This window comes from Crocuta crocuta, unplaced genomic scaffold (genome assembly GCF_008692635.1).
Source record: "Crocuta crocuta isolate KB4526 unplaced genomic scaffold, BGI_CrCroc_1.0 scaffold216, whole genome shotgun sequence".
NCBI lineage: Eukaryota > Metazoa > Chordata > Mammalia > Carnivora > Hyaenidae > Crocuta > Crocuta crocuta.
In genome coordinates this window covers 5,343,776-5,357,580 of record NW_027531504.1, presented here as the reverse complement: position 1 = coordinate 5,357,580, position 13,805 = coordinate 5,343,776, and the positions used below count along the sequence as shown (strand labels likewise).

The 13,805-nt window shown below is 48.7% G+C and overlaps 1 protein-coding gene across 2 annotated transcripts in view; it reads left to right on the top strand.

Annotated features, from left to right (window-relative positions):
• Window positions 1–13,805, top strand: part of ELK3 (ETS transcription factor ELK3) — a 62,627-nt gene that overhangs the window by 43,219 nt on the left and 5,603 nt on the right. The window contains exons 3-4 of one of the 2 annotated variants that reach the window (XM_077772213.1): window positions 2,806–3,585; window positions 11,914–12,036. In XM_077772213.1, the coding sequence (XP_077628339.1) occupies window positions 2,806–3,585; window positions 11,914–12,036 (903 nt within the window). The remainder of the gene's footprint in view (window positions 1–2,805; window positions 3,586–11,913; window positions 12,037–13,805) is intronic. The other variant, XM_077772214.1, reaches the window with a different exon arrangement.

Below are 13,805 nucleotides of genomic sequence, written 5' to 3'. Positions count from 1 at the left end.
AGAGTAAAGTGTTCCCCTAGGGAGAAAAATATTAGTGAAAACCAAAAATACTGTAGCAGCAGCACACACCAGGCAAGCATGCTCCCTTTCTGCTGAGAACCCACTCTGAGTCCCTGGCACCAGTGACACCCTTACTGAACCCTGTCCTATGGGAGCGGGTTTCTCCGAGGGGCGTTGTCCTCCCACCGCCCCCCCGCGCCTGCTGGAGCACCTGCTGAGATGCCACCACACAGGCGCAGGTGGGACTTTTCAGTTTTTCAAATTTCTCTGAAGGTTTATAAGTGGTTTTCAGCTTTCCTAGTGTTGAGTGTGCAAATGAGATCAGATGGGGGTATAAATGGCATTCAGTTAGTTAAATTGCGGTCCCTTGGGCCAGGGTGCCAGGCACTAGAATTGTTCAGCTTTGAATCTAACGTGCCCAGGGGTGGGAGCCTCCTGTGTGTTGGTGCTGAGCAAAGGTTCACCAGGATTTGCGTTACTGGGATTTCCGGTGCTGAATGGGGACGTTGTGTGTCCCGCCCTTAGATACCTGCCTTGAGGGATTCCTGCTCAAAAATCTCAGTGGCATAGTAAATGCAGCCTCCCCTCCTGACTGCTAGATAAATTCACTTCTGGGATTTGACAATTTGTTTAAGGAGGAAAACTGCAAATCGGCATGCTGTGACGTAACAAGAGGGAAGGCAAGAACATAATATATTTACGAACTCAACTACCATCACAAAAGGAACATCAGCATTTAACTAAATTTCATCCCTATGGTATATTTGGAAGTTTTTAAGAGAGTAGGTCCTAAAAGTCCTCATCACAAGGAAAAAATTTTTAATTTTTCTTAATGTTTATTTTTGAGACAAAGAGAGCATGAGTGGGGGAGGGGCATAGAGAAAGAGAGAGGTAGACGTAGAATCTGAAGCAGGGTCCAGGCTTCAAGCTGTCAGCACAGAGCCCAACGTGGGGCTCGAACCCATGAACCATGAGATCATCATCTGAGCTGAAGTCAGACACTTAATTGAGCCACCCAAGTGCCCCAGAAAAAAAAAAATTAACTCTTGTGGTGATGTTAACTAGACTTGTGGTAGTGGTCCTTTAACAATATATGCAAATATCAAGTCAGTACATAGTACATCTGAAACTAATATATTACATGTCAGTTACATCTCCATTTTGAAAATTTCACCTCTAGAACACCTAGATGGCTCAGTCAGTTAAGTGTCCACCTCTTGATTTTGGCTCAGGTCATGATCTCATGGGTTCACGAGATAGAGCCCTGCGTCATCACGCTGAGCATGGAGCCTGCTTGGGGGTGTCTCTCTCTCTCTCTCTCTCTCTCTCTCTCNTCTCTCTCTCTCTCTCTCTCTCTCTCTCTCTCTCTCTCTCTCTCTCCCTCCCTCCCTCTCCTCTCTGCCCCTTTCCTGCTCATGCTATATCTCTCTCGAAATGAATAAATTTAAACTTAAAAAAAAAAAAGAAAACTTCACCTTTATAAGGGGTCCTTTGATTCCACCCAAACTTTTATGGAAATGTGAAAAAGCTTAGGCTTCAAAATGAGTAGATCTAGGTGGTTCTTGGGCAGACTAGTCCCTATGTCTGAGCTTGTGTCATAAGATGACACCTTCTCCCTCCAGGAGGGCGAGTGTGAGAGCAGATAAGAGCTTGTGTGCAACACCCGGTACACAGTGGGTGTTACTAGGAGCTACTACTTCTAAAGTACTTCTCCCCAAAATGATTTTTTTTTTTCACCGTGACCCATACCTAAGTTTTAGGAGGAACAGTTTGTAAGGAACCATTCTGAATCTTTTTCCCACAGATGGTGGTGCTATCTCTTTGTGCTTGAGGGAAGACCAGCTTTGTCTCCTTGGAGCACTTTGTACCCCACAAACGTTTGATAGATATTTGCTCATGTTCCAATTTAATAAACCTCAAGGACATCATAAAGCCTTTCTTATGAGGTCCCTTCCTCCAAAGGGATGTGAAAACCTTTGCAGTGATTATTGGTTTTCATTTACATCCTAATGTGTGAGGGCTGAAGCCATAAACTGAAAAACCAGCAGTAGATACTAGCAACTGAAAATACTGTGGGAGTGATGTAAATATCAAAGTAGACAATTTGTTTTTCCTCCAGTGGCTTTCTTGGCAGAAAATTAAAAAGGAAAAAATGGCTACATGATTTAAGAAAACATTGTGGTGTTTGGTGATAATGACTTACATCCCTGTAATGCTTTCCAGCTTACGGAATACGTTCCCGTTATTATTTCATCAAATTCTCGCAAGTGAATTACTGCTCAGAGGTGGGTAAGACAATACTGCATCATGGTTGAGGAAATGCTGCTTCTACCACTTATCTACCATGTGGCTTATGTGGGTTATTTAAGCACTGCAAGCTTATTTCCTGAAGTTTTAAAATGAGAGTTTAATAATTTAGTTTTTAGTTAATCATATCTTCCTTTTAGGATTACTGTACAGATTATATGAGACGATGCATGGACACTGCCAGCCACACAGTAAGTGCTTAATAAATGGCGACTTATGACATTAGGTGTAATAATCCTTACTTCACAGGTGAGGAGACTAAAAATGACAGCCAGTTTGCTAAAGGTCACACCATTAGTAATCAGAACAAGAAGCAAATCGCAAATCCAATTCTGCTGCCTCCAACTTGAGTTGTCTTTCCCCTACACCTTAGCCAAGAGGCGCGAATCAGGAGGAACATTCTAGTGCTTCTGCCGGCTAAATTCCCCATGACAACAAACGCCTTACTCCGTATCTCTGGTGCACTTATCTTCTCAATGTCTCCTTTTGTATTCACAGAACATCATCAAAAAGGTGATTGGGCAGAAGTTTGTGTACAAGTTTGTCTCTTTCCCGGAGATACTGAAAATGGACCCTCACGCAGTGGAGATCAGCCGGGAGAGCCTTTTGCTGCAGGACAGCGACTGCAAGGCGCCTCCCGAGGGCCGCGAGGCGCACAGACACGGCTTGTCAGCCCTCAAAAGCGCAAGCCGCAACGAATACATCCACTCAGGCCTGTACTCGTCCTTCACCATTAATTCCCTGCAGAACCCGCCAGAATCCTTCAAGGCCATCAAGACGGAGAAGCTGGAGGAGCAGCCGGAAGACAGCCCTCCGGTGGAAGAAGTCAGGACTGTCATCAGGTTTGTGACCAATAAAACCGACAAGCACGCCAGCAGGCCCATGGCGCCCCTGCCCTGCACATCTGAGGCCTTCCTGGCCTCGTCCGCCTCAGCCAAGGTCTCCTCTTTAATGCTGCCAAATGCCGCCAGCATTTCGTCCGCTTCACCCTCCTCGTCTCGGTCCCCGTCCCTGTCCCCCAGCTCGCCCCTCCCTTCTGAACACAGAAGCCTCTTCCTGGAGGCCGCCTGCCATGACTCCGATTCCCTAGAGCCCTTGAACCTGTCATCGGGCTCCAAGACCAGGTCTCCATCTCTTCCCCCAAAGGCCAAAAAACCCAAAGGCTTGGAAATCTCTGCGCCCCCGCTGGTGCTCTCTGGCACCGACATCGGCTCCATCGCCCTCAACAGCCCAGCTCTCCCCTCGGGATCCCTCACCCCAGCCTTCTTCACCGCACAGGTAAGAGCGCCCCTGTCGCCCGGGCTGCGCGCAGACTCAGTGGCAGAGCAGGAAGGAAGAAAGAGCAACCAGAGCAACTTCCTCCTGCCCTTCGAAAGGTCATCTTAGGGCCCATAATCCAAAGGCACTGTGTAAATGTGGAGGGGAATTCCTTTTCCCTCCCCAGACCAAGCCGTCCACAAGAGAAGAGGTTTGGGATGTTGACTACAGTGCGATGCTTGATTGGTTTCTCACGTTTAGTGGCTGAAAGTGGTCATAATATAGAGCACGCGCCCTGACCATCAAAGGAGATCCGAACAATAATTTCCTAGGGAAAGCTAAGCAGGCCACGTGACGTTTCGGAAGGCATTTGGGCTTTATGACATTTTTATGGCAGAGTCTTCTCTTGGGGCACTTGACAAAGTAGCCATTTGTTTTCTGTTAGTGAGAAGGTAGATGTTAGCTGATCCTGCCTTTGCAGTCGTCAGGGTGGACGTGCGCGGTCCTGCATTCTCCACCAAGAAACGTAACGGCCACACCAAGTGGTGAGAAAGAGATTCTTCAATAAAAGCAGTGCTTTGAGAAAACCCAGGTCCACATCATGAGGGGGAGGGAAGCAAACTTGTGGCATAAGAAAGTCATCAGTGTTATGAACTCCCATGAGAAGGCAGCCTTTTCCTTTAAGCACTAAAGGAAAAGTTTTATTGTTGGTTTTGTTTTTTTGTTTTGGGGTTTTTTGTTTTTGTTTTCTGGTAGTGTTTTTTAAGTAATCTCTACACCCAACAAAGAGCTCGAACTCAGGACCCTGAGATCAAGAGTGACACGCTCCACCAGCTGAGCGAGCCCGGCGCCCCCAGCCTTTTCCTTTAAACACGATACGCAGATGCTCGCTCCTGTCCAGCTGGCAGCTGTAGGCAAAGCGGAGCAGGTGCTGCTAAACCCTATTTCTGCTTCCTCTGGAAACTTGGACACACTTTGGTGGCAGAGGTTAGACACATTGGCTTTGGAGTCAGTTCCTGGCTACACTGCTTGGTGGCAGTGTGACTGCGGGCGCCTGACCCCTGAGCCTGCCTATGAAGTGGACTGTTGTGAGGACCGAGCGGGAGAAGGGGCATGCTGAGAGCACTCGCTACCACTGGCGGGCCGGCTCCTGGGACTTTGAGGCAGGCGGACACTCATCACCGGCCTCCGCACTCACTGCCGTAGATGTCCTTGACGTAGCCCTCGTGAGGGGCGGCAGCAGCACGGATTTTTGTGTTTGCCAGCTGCTGTTCTAAACACTTGCCACACGCCACTCCGGCTCTTTTTCATGGCAGGCCCGTGAAGTAGATGCCACGTCCCATTTTTCCAGCTGAGGTAAATGAGGCGCTTGAAGTAAAGTAACTCATCCACGGTCACAGCTAACAGGTGGTAGAAGCAAACTGAACCCTGTCCGTCTGCTCCAGAATCCATCCTCTTGAGTAAAATGTTCTTGGCATGCCTGTTGGGAAAACACCCAGTTGTCCCTGATCGTAACAGTCTGCTGCGTCTGCCAAGGCAACTGAAAGGCGCTCTTGGCCATTTTCCTCTCCGTGGCTTCTCCCAAATCCGTGGTGTCACCAGGGTTTTGTGTCAGCTCAAGCTTGTGAGCTGGTCGGCCTGAGGGAGGGCCGAGGGCTCAGCTACTGGGCAGAACGAGCATGTGTGCTTTCGGTCATGCAGCTTCTAATCAAACACATCTGTCCAGTGAGCAAGGACTGCTGAGGGAAACGGCTCAGAAACAGGGGCTGCTGGAGTAGCTCGGAGACGTACGTGCAGGAGTGGGCGGGCACGCACAGTCCGAGGATGATCTCCCCTGGCCTCCGTTGTGTGGACAACTGTAAGGGTTAGGGAGGTCCCGAGCGAGGCCAGGGGCAGCTCTGATTTCTGGATCTGCGTTCTCTGTGAGCCCGTATCACCGCCTCTGAACAGATACCCGTCCTGTGGCTGTCTCAGGGACGCAGCTCAGCCTCCCTGGGGTTTCGGACGAGACACAGCGAGTTTAGGGTGGCCCTGCCCAGTGGGACTGAGGCTGGTACGGCTGCGCCGAGGCGAGGAGGAACCTTGACATGAGACAGGGGTAGAGCGTGGGTGTGAACACGTGGATGCTAACCTCAGGGCTGGGAGGCAGGACCTACGAGAACAGCCTAAAACCAGGGAGGGGACAGCACAGGAAAGCCAGATGCTCTAGTAGAGGACTTGTGCCTTGGGCAGATGAGAGTGAGTGGTCCTCAGCCACGCTGCGAGGGTAGGATCTTGATTGTGAGTTGGTGTCAGGAAGTCCAAGAAATGGGATCAGGGCTTCCGAAGGGGAGAGAGGCCAAGGGCACGGCCTGGTCTCGGGCTGAGAGTGCCTTTGGACCGAGCCAGGGGGGCAGGGGGCGGCCACTGGGAAGTGCTCCGGATGGATTCCGAGGAGTTGAGGGCTGCCTTTGGGGGACGGTGGAGTCTCAGGACTTGAATTCCCTCATCTTCCAGCAGCGTCAGCGCTGTGCCCAGTGCAGCCAGCAGTGGCCCACAGGGAGGAAGACACCGGAGAGGGCAGAGCAAGGACAGGGCCCAGGTCAGGTGTTCATCCAAGTGGTTTCTCTGAGATCAGACAGGATGGCCACACCTGTCTCGGCTTGACAGTTCTCCGGATGTGCAGGGCAGGCCTGGAGTCAGTGTAGGATCTGGATTCTCAGATTCCCTCCCCCAGGAACTGCTTTGGGTGCCTCAGAAACTAACCCTGGAGCCACGGTTGTCTTCTCAGTGGACAGTCCGAGGCAAGGTCAGCGCTCTCAGCAGCCGGCCTCATCCTGAAGGGTGAGCCCATGTCCCTGAAACCTTCCCAGGGGGTAGGAGTGAAAACCTTCCCTTGGCTTCCAGGTCAGCTCCGGGGGTTTCCTCTCCCGAAGGGGACTTGGGCCTTTTCTCCCACAGGCAGCAGTGATGCCTCATTCCTGCAGCTCATTGGTTTTCCTTCTACCTTAGCTCTTTCTGTCACAGAAATTACTTCCCTCCATGGGCTGTGCTGTGGGCAGAGTGACACGTTTGCCTGTAAACATTATGTTACCAGTGGGAACCTCCTATCAACCTTTCTTGGCTTTAGGAGGAACGAAAGGTGTGCTATAACAACTTGATAGCCTGAAAATGAAATTCCCAAGAATTTCCTTTATTTATCCCAAGCACCGCTTCTGTATTTAGTTTTTACTTACTTATCCCAAGAATAATTCCCAGTTACTTTCAGCCAGAACCATGGCAGGAGGAAGGAGAGGATCGGGAGAGTCGTGACATGAGCGGGGTCCTGTGGTTACAGTTCCTCTGGGGATTCTGTTAAACCACCTCCCTTGGGTAGGCCCAAATTCAGATCCGAAATGTTACCTATGGTATGACGTGCATGAAAAAATGTTCGTTACGCCCCAAACCATAACCTCCACGCCTCCAGACTCGGTGCAGTGCGTCTGCTGGTGCTGTTGAGATTACTCTTGGGAACCAAGGTCAGGACTGTAGACGGACGTGATGGTCACCCAGACACCCCTCACGCGTGCACTATGAGGAGCTGAGGGCAGCACATGCTAAAGTCGGCCGTGTCCCAAGAAGTGAGATGGTTGGAGCTCAGCCACCGAGCTCATAGTGGACTGTTGCTAGAAGAGCAAGGATGTTCTCTCTCACGGCAGGAGCTACAGAAATTGAGACGAGGGAGGAGCCGGGATGTGAAACCCTGCTGGTGCCCAGCCAGGCGCCATAGAGGCCTGGATAGTGCCGGCTGGACGTGCTGACTCCGTGTGCCCTCTGCACCGTGCTTATCTCTGTCCCTCTTCCTTCTGTGTCTCTTCTGTTCAGGGTCTCCCTCCTCACCTCTTTGCAACGTGCAGTTGGTTCAGAACTGGAGGCCGCCACGTTGCTTTTCCCTTCATTTATGCCAAGGCCTCTGTTGATCTCCCGTGTGCTGTTTAAGATGCTGACCTCAGAGACGTGCGGGCGGCTGGGCATGAACTTCCCGTCGGAGTCTGAGCATGCGCGCCCCAGGCGGTTTTCTTAGCGGCGGCCTTGACTGGCACTAACTGAGTGGAGAGAGCCTGCCAAGGACCGCAGGGCCAAAACCTCCTTTCTTCACGCGCTGGCGGGGGTAGCAGCGATGGGCCAGAATCATAAGGTGGGAATTTGGAGTAAAGTATCAGATGTGTCTGAGGCGGAGCCCTGAGGATGTATTGCGTTGTGTCCCGGCTCTGGAGTTATGGGGCAACCTAGAATTGTGGCTAAGGGATGTTTCCCCCTGAAACAAAGAATTTCAAGGGAAATGTTATGTTAGGGTGACTGATTTGGTAGTGGTGCTCAAAATAGACTGGAAGAGGGACACCCGGGTGGCTCAGCTGGTTAAGTGTCCGACTCTTGGTTTCAGCTCAGGTCATGATCTCACGGTTTGGGAGTTGGAGCCTGCTTGGGATTCTCTCTCTGCCCCTCCCCTGTTCTCTCTAAATAAACTTAAGAAAATAAAATAAAACGAAGACTAGATTGGGAGAGAGACCAGAGGTGGACTGGTTTAGGTGGCATTTGTTGAATGCCATTGGTAAGGTGATAGGGCCTTGAATGCAGCAGGAATGGAAATGGGGGGTAGGATAAAGAAGAGAGTCACCTCAAAGTCCACTGGCCGTGCCCGGAGGCTGTAGCCAGTGGGAAGGCATTTTGCATCTCAGTGACTGGGATGCTGGGCTGTAGACAGGGCTGTACATCCACTNTAGCAGCGATGGGCCAGAATCATAAGGTGGGAATTTGGAGTAAAGTATCAGATGTGTCTGAGGCGGAGCCCTGAGGATGTATTGCGTTGTGTCCCGGCTCTGGAGTTATGGGGCAACCTAGAATTGTGGCTAAGGGATGTTTCCCCCTGAAACAAAGAATTTCAAGGGAAATGTTATGTTAGGGTGACTGATTTGGTAGTGGTGCTCAAAATAGACTGGAAGAGGGACACCCGGGTGGCTCAGCTGGTTAAGTGTCCGACTCTTGGTTTCAGCTCAGGTCATGATCTCACGGTTTGGGAGTTGGAGCCTGCTTGGGATTCTCTCTCTGCCCCTCCCCTGTTCTCTCTAAATAAACTTAAGAAAATAAAATAAAACGAAGACTAGATTGGGAGAGAGACCAGAGGTGGACTGGTTTAGGTGGCATTTGTTGAATGCCATTGGTAAGGTGATAGGGCCTTGAATGCAGCAGGAATGGAAATGGGGGGTAGGATAAAGAAGAGAGTCACCTCAAAGTCCACTGGCCGTGCCCGGAGGTTGTAGCCAGTGGGAAGGCATTTTGCATCTCAGTGACTGGGATGCGGGGCTGTAGACAGGGCTGTACGTCCACGGATCATGTCTCCTCCCATCATTGTATCTTCGGCACCTGATACATACCAGGTGCTCAGTATTTCTTGGGTGGATAGATTAATGGTGGTATTGTTGAGAGAAATGGGAAGTCCTAAGGAACACTAGATTTGGAAAGAAGGTGAGGGATTCCAGTTTGAACATGTGGGATATTCCAAATGGACACGTCCAGCAGGTGACAGATAAGTGAGGGGATGCACCTGGAGTTACAGATCACTTCAGCTCATCAAGTATTTGGAAACTGGGTACTACAGGAGGAATAAGGATGAGTAAGATGACTTAAGAGCAACAGAAAGAGGTATAATAATAATACGCAAATTGTTAAGGAGGCAGAAAATGTTAAGGAAAAAAGTGGTTATAAAGTGTTGTACAGATTCAGGAAGAAGAAAAAGGTCACCCGACTGAGGGAGAAGCAGAAAAGTCTCCTCTGAGGGGGTGGTGGTTTGATGGGCAGAGGGATGCAGGGGTAGGGTAGAGGAGGTCTGATGGCATGGTCCAGAGGGCCTTGAACTAGGGCCCTCAAATGAGGTTATGTCTGGGCATTGCCAGCTCACCAGGTTCAGCTCAAATGTGCAGGCTTTTTAGGAGTCCCTGTTTAATGTGGAAGACCTGAGTTGGGGAGGGGGAGATGAAAACGAGATCCCAATAGGAAGGTCTTTCCCCTTGAACATCACTGCCGTTTGCCTTGGGTCCTAGGGCCTCTGCTTCCCTACAGCTGAGGGGATCAAGAACTCCCTGTCTGCCATTCAGAAGAGCCCATTTGCTAAAATTTTCTTTGGTGAAGGAAGAGGAAGCATGCATTTTGCTTGTGGCTTCTTTCTGTAGCCTCGAGCCCTCAGGCTGAGCCCACACCACCTTGCCTGCCTTCCAGGAGCTTGTGGAAAGAGGCTCTGAAAACTCACTGTCCTGGAGACTAGCCAGGGTGAGTGTTAAGAGGAACTTCCCTTAAAAGAGCAACCAAATAGTTTTTTTGTTTATAGCCTCAGGATCTTTAGGGAGAAAGGAGATGGGAGAGAAGAGTGAATGAAGTCCATTCAAAATATTTGCATATATTATAGAAGATATGTCAGACTTGCAAAATAGACAGCTAGTGTATTCTGAGCACATCCCGTATCCCTAGGAAACAGGTGTGCACACATCTCACATCCAGACGTGGGTACACATCTTAGACTAAAATAAAACTTCTACACTTTACATATTGCTCAAAGGAATGGGTGTATACTTTACGGCCACGAAGTAGAGAAGGCTAGCTAGCTAGGTTTTGTAGTCCAGAAGGCTTGTTGTCTCTTGTGAGCTTGGGGAGCTCCACTGATAAGCGAGCTAGGAGGCCCTGAACATACTGTTAGTGTGGCGTATTGTGGTTGGAATTCCATTCCAGAGTAACGTGCAAATTAGTCTCTGATCACTTGAGCTTGTGCACTTGAGCCTAATATGACTGAGAGGAGCCTTGAAGGTACCGGCAGGTACGAGTTTCAGGACATTGGGGACGTTTACATAGACGTTGAGAATTTCTGCCATGAACAGATGAAGTTCACAGAATCCATCAGGTTCACTTTTCACTATCACTTCTTGAGCATTTGCTGTGTGCCCGGCACACATTAAGAGCTTTACAGAGATCATCTTATTTCCTCTTCCTACCAATCCTGTAACACAGGCATTTTTTTCCTCCTCATTTTACAGATGAGGAAACCAAGGCATAGAGAGGTGACCTAGGGTAGTAAGTAGTGGTTGTGAGGTTGGAACCCTGACAGAGCCCGTACTCAAGTCTTAATCGTCAGACCAGATGGCCCGGTGTATTTGTGAAGCTGCCTCGCATTAGAACCGGGAAGCCGAAGCCGCTCGGGAACGTGTATTTATCCTGGGGACCTCACTGGTCATTCCACATGTAGGCAATGCTGTGGAATCAAAGATTCAAATGACTTGGTAGAAATTAGTTCACCTTTCAGTAGCTTCACAGTTTGAAAACCTTTGGAGGCTTGTCTCCTTTCTGCTGAACACAGCAGACCTTTCAACTTAGGTTTATGCCAAATGTTCCCGATAATTAACGAAGCCGCTGAAGCCAATTCTAGGAAAAAATAACACTTTAGCATCCAACATGATGCAATCTGCAACACCGGAGCCCTTGCCGCAGCTCTCAGTACACAAAGCACCTTATTGACATCACAAAACCGCTGAGGGGCTGCTTCTAGTCCCCAAAGTTGCAAAACCACCCTGGGCCTGGAGTTGGCCTCAGATGAGGAGAAAAACCCTGCAGACTTAGCAGCCCGGCGAGTTGTCCCCCCTGCCGCTGACTGCCTGCGCCATGCGTGCAGATGCAGGCCTCCGCACTCTCCCAGGAAACCCAGAGCTTTGGCTTTACCCCCAGTCCAACAAGAGAGAATTTTTTTCCCCCCTCCAAACCATTGCCAGGGTGATGAATTCCCATCAGCCCCACATCCGGAGTGGAATCTGGAAAAGCTAGTTCAGACCTTTTGAAGAAGCTGCTACAGGGTATTTTAACAGCAGGTCCTAAAATCTTAAAGGGCTGCTGATGTCTGGGAAAGTGAGTCTTGAGAGGCCCTTTAAAAAGTGTGTGTGTGTGTGTGTGTGTGTGTGTGTAACCCAAGTAATGGATGCCCACTGTAAGAAAAGAGATAAAAATATAGTGCCTTCATGGAATCCCATATTGTACACTAGATCTTGTTTACTGTGGGAAGGGAGGCCAATTAAAGAAACCACCTGGACAAAAGTTGCTATAAACTTGAGCTTTACAACTAGAATGGTTTAGGGAAGGTAACTTGTCCATACTTTTCTCCTTTATAAAATTGCTAATACAGTTAGCATTGAAGAAAATTAACCTGTGCACAGCCTTGCAGAAATAACATGGTTTTCAGGTTTTCCTAACACGGTGAGGCTTGTTTCTTGGTTCCGGGCTAGTGTACCTCAGTGCTGATCACGGCCAGAGTCAGGTGATACCTTCATCAAAATCTGTGTGCTTTTTCCCCAGACACCAAATGGATTGCTTCTGACCCCGAGTCCACTGCTATCCAGCATACATTTCTGGAGCAGCCTTAGTCCAGTTGCTCCTCTGAGTCCTGCCCGGTTGCAAGGGCCAAACACGCTGTTCCAGGTGAGCATTTAGAAATGAACTTTTACACGTTGAACTTCTAAGGGATGTGTTTCCCTAGTAGAGGTTACAGAATTCTGCCCTCCATTTGGTTAAAATGTTAAGTTTCCAGAGGGAGTTGACGGGGCTGTAAAAGCCAGCCTTCAAAGGCAGACATTTTCATTAAGGCAGAAATAGCGTATTTAGGTCAGATATCCACAAATGGACCAATTAATTCTTGAAGTGTTTGGATATCTTCACTGACTGTGAACACTGGAAATCTATTAAGGAAAGGGGACACATTTAAAACTATTTTTATAGAATCTCACACTTTAACAAAATCAACATATTGACATTACTTGAAATACACTGAAGAACAAAGATAGTGAAGGTCTCCATACTGTAATAGAAAAGTTATCTGTAGAATTCTGTGAATCATCATTAAATTCTCCCTGTTCCATGACATCCAGGGCATTTGGTTAAAAACGAAGTCTTAGCTGCTTTATCTTGCACAGCTCCTGTTACTGGGTGGGCACATTTATTATTCATTCACACACTAGAATTATGCAGTAGCATACCTGCTATCATGTGGTGGTAATCAGTATTTCCTCTTCGAGAGACTCAAAGACTGTGTCTCCCAGACCAAGATGTTATTACCAAGAGAATAGAAAGAGTCCTAGTGACAGGAGTGAATCAGAGCAGGGGGCAATGAAAACCCCCTCTCCAGCCTGTTGAGCTCATCCACCCTGAATCCCATGCCTGTCCCCGCAGTGTGGCTTACCCAAGGTAAATGTAGTTCTTTTCTCCCCCTTGTACCTAGCACTGGCCACTCTGTATTTATGATTGCTCATTCGCCTGGCAACCTCCACTAGACTGTGGGTCCTCAGGAGGCTGGAACCACATTGTGTTTCTTGTTTACTGTGGTGTGCCCTCAGGGTCGGGCACATTGCTGGGCACACAAATACTTAGTAATTATCGCTAAGAATTCACCAAGAAACTGGGTGCCACCTTGCTGGCTCAGTCTGTAGAGCATGTGGCTGTTGATCTCATAGTCGTGAGTTTGAGCCCCATGTTCAATGTAGAGATTACTTTCAAAAGAAAAGAATAAGAATTGTCTAGGAATGTTAAGTGTTAAAAAGATGGGGTCTCCATGCTTTTTTTTCTGAGTTGGTCATTTTACCTGTCAGAGTTAATATTTACCTTCTCTGTGTCAGGAGCTGTACGTGCTGGGATTTAGGGTCTCGGAAGAAGGGTGGAGCTAAAGAGGTTTTGATTGCTAACTTGCTTCTCTGGTTTCCTAGGAAGGTTGAGGTAGGGTTGTTATGATGTGACTGTATATCCCTAGAGTAATCAGGTTTCTCTTCGGGCCCTCTTCTCATCACAAGAACTTGAGCTATGGTCATACACGGCCAACATGGTGATACTTATCCATCTGGACTCAGGCAGAGAAATAAAAACTAGAAGCAGTGAGCAAGTGAAGTACTAGCAAAGTTTCAGATTAGTAATCGTTTGGTGTAAAGTTAAAAGACATTTCCTGGTATTCAGGCTGGAGTGGCACTCTTCTAGTATTGGAGCTCCTGATTAGAGCACAAGTTGTTTGGGGCATGTGTATGGTAAGCTCCATGGGCCGAGGGGCTGCGGTACTACTCCAGTCCTAGCATCTAACAAGGCCTCCGTAGGGTTCACTAGATGATTGTGAATAACGAATGGAATCTCTCTTCCTTTCTTACTGGGAATTCTGCCACGTGATTGGCACAGGACTTCGTGATCTAAGGACTCCATGGAGAACTGTT